The sequence below is a fragment of the Nicotiana sylvestris genome, chromosome 12, assembly GCF_000393655.2.
Source record: "Nicotiana sylvestris chromosome 12, ASM39365v2, whole genome shotgun sequence".
In the NCBI taxonomy this organism is placed as follows: Eukaryota; Viridiplantae; Streptophyta; class Magnoliopsida; order Solanales; family Solanaceae; genus Nicotiana; species Nicotiana sylvestris.
The window spans coordinates 160667760-160670230 of NC_091068.1; the positions used below are offsets into that span (position 1 = coordinate 160667760).

Sequence of the window (2471 nt, forward strand, 5' to 3'; positions counted from 1 at the left end):
TTACTCGATCCTCCCAAGTGTTCAAGTGTATAGACCCTTCCAGTTCTTGTCATTTCCTTGTGCAACATCAGATTCTTCCATTTTTGCCTTCCCCTTTTGCCAAGCTTCGGCAACGTAATCCTAGGATATTGCTTTGGAATCGAAAGGAGGTGTGGTTAACACTATCACTGTGGAAGGTGTGGTCACTTCTACCTCAAATGGAATAGGTGTGATTTCAGGTGGAGCTACCTCTACCTCTAATGGAACCGATGCGGCTATCTCAACTCGACTGGCGACTACGTCTGTACTATAATAGGAGTGAGTGTGACTGCAGGTTTAAAGTCATCGCTCTCTCGGATAAGCCTGATTGACCCTTCAGGATCCCATTCTTCATCCATCTCTATCACATGTATCCTACCGCCCCTCCGCCTCTATGATTTGGAAGAGGATTGTTGCGGACGTTGGGTGAAGCTTCTTTCGCCTGTATGACCTTGTTATCAATCAATGTCTGGATTTTATCTTTCAATGTTCGGCACTCGTCAATGGTGTACCCCTTCATACCAGAATGGTATGCACAGGTTTTGTTTGGGTTGACCCATTGAGATGAGTTCTCCACTGCCACGAAGGGAATAGGAGTGACATAACCAGCGACTTTCAGCCTTTCGTACAGCTGGTCGATAGGTTCAGCAATAGTGGTGTATTGTTTGGGTGGTTTGCGATCAAAGTTAGGTCGGGGTCTTGGGTAGTTTTGGCGAGTCGGAGGTGACTGAAAATGAGATGGTTGGGAATTATAGGTGTGATAGGCAGTGGTTGGTTGGGAATATCTGGGAGATGAGGTTTGGTATGTGGGTGGAGGTGTTTGGTATGTAAGTAGAGATTTTGGGCCTTGATCCACCATTACTGCCCCTACGTCTTTCTTATTTGATATGCCACCTGATTGCAATGCTTTTTTCGTAGCCTGTAATGCCTCAAAATTTGTCATTATTCCGCTTTTGATACCTTCTTCAATCCTTTTTCCAAGTTTGATGATATCGGAGAATTTGTGATTCTCAATGACCATTAGCCTTTCATAATACTGTGGGTCCTGTGCCCTGACAAAGAACTTGTTCATTTGTTCTTCTTCTAGTGCTGGTCTGACCTTGGTTTCTTCTGACCTCCACCGGGTAGCATACTCACGGAAGGTCTCAGTTAGCTTCTTCTTTAAATTATGGATGTAGAAGACATCCAGTACACTCTCCGTGTTGAACCTGAACCGGTCCATAAATTCTGATGTCATACTTACCCGATTGGCCCAATTCTTAGGGTTCTGGCTTATGTACCAGGACAGAGCATCTCCAGTAAGATTTCTCATGAAGAGCTTCATTTGTATCCTTTCATCTTTTTCGACCCCCACGAGCTTGTCACAGTAAGTTCTCAAATGAAACTTGGGATCACCTATTCCGTCAAACATCTCGAACTTGGGAGGTTTGTAACCCTCCGGCAGTTCCTCATCCGGATGTATGTATAGATCCTCATAATTCAGACCTTCTATCTCTTTGCCTCCTTCGACATCCTGAACTCGACTTGTCAATTTCTTGAGTTCCTCAGCCATGTTCTCGATGAGCAGGTCCTTCTCAGCGGATTCTGGTGTATAGGAGATTGGTTGAGTAGAATGAGGTATGGTTTCCACCTATATAGGGTTATTTTGGTGAGTGGCAGGGATTTGGGCGTAATGGTGATCGTTGGTTGAGTTTTGAGGATTGGAAATGGGTTGTGGTATGTTCTGAGGAGTGTGATAGGTGGTGGTTTGTGGGTACTGGATTGGTTGATGGTGGTATTGTAGTGCAGTTGGTATCGGTAAAAGATTGAGATTTTGAGGTGAAATTGCATATTGATCCAGTGCGGGAGGGCTTTGTGGATGTTGATTTGGTGTATTTTGTGGAGGTGCTCGATTTTTGGTGTTTTGTTCGTTGATATCGGAGATGTTCAGGGTGAGGCATATGTTTCCTAAGTTGCGGACCTACTCAGGCTCTCCCTGTAACTCCAGTATCTTTTGTTCCAACCGTAAAACCAAATCATTTGTTGCCGAAGTACTCCGACTGTTTGAAGTTTTCACATTCTCCGCATTCTCCTTTCGAATACCACTTAAGTCATCCATTTTAGCTTTCACTATATATATATATATATATTCTCATGTTATTTTTTGTTTAAATATGTGTATATATATATATGTATATATTCTCATGTTATTTTTTGTTTAAGCATTGGGTGGCCGGTTATTTAGGTTAATTCTAAGAAAATATTCTCGGAAATAATAGTTCAAAAAGATGCCCAAACGCTATTAGTGTAGCACCTGTGTCCAAGGGCTTACTGAGCCGTGAAACAGATATACTATAGTGTGTTAGTTTCAGATAGTTCTTGCTCTTTGTTCTATTAAGTACTACTAAATATTATTTTGTGATTCTTCATTTTCTTCCTTTTTTCTTTTTCTATGTTTTCGTTCTTCTATAGAT

At 42.1% G+C, this 2471-nt stretch overlaps 1 protein-coding gene across 1 annotated transcript; it reads right to left on the minus strand.

Annotated features, from left to right (window-relative positions):
* Positions 1-382: 382 nt before the first annotated feature.
* LOC138884022 (uncharacterized) lies at positions 383-1570 on the minus strand. Its single transcript, XM_070164759.1, has 2 exons — positions 1037-1570; positions 383-937 (listed from the first exon to the last, which is right to left on the minus strand). The coding sequence occupies exons 1-2, from the start codon at positions 1568-1570 to the stop codon at positions 383-385; spliced, it is 1089 nt and encodes a 362-aa protein (XP_070020860.1).
* Between the last annotated feature and the right edge of the window lie 901 nt (positions 1571-2471).

What these genes read in the sequence shown, in the direction of transcription:
- LOC138884022 (XM_070164759.1), bottom strand. Translation starts at nt 1,570, where the DNA reads ATGGCTGAGGAACTCAAGAAATTGACAAGTCGAGTTCAGGATGTCGAA. An exon ending in AGTATTATGAAAGGCTAATG is followed by an intron (nt 938 to 1,036) that starts GTCATTGAGAAT and finishes GAGGCATTACAG; the next exon opens with GCTACGAAAAAAGCATTGCA.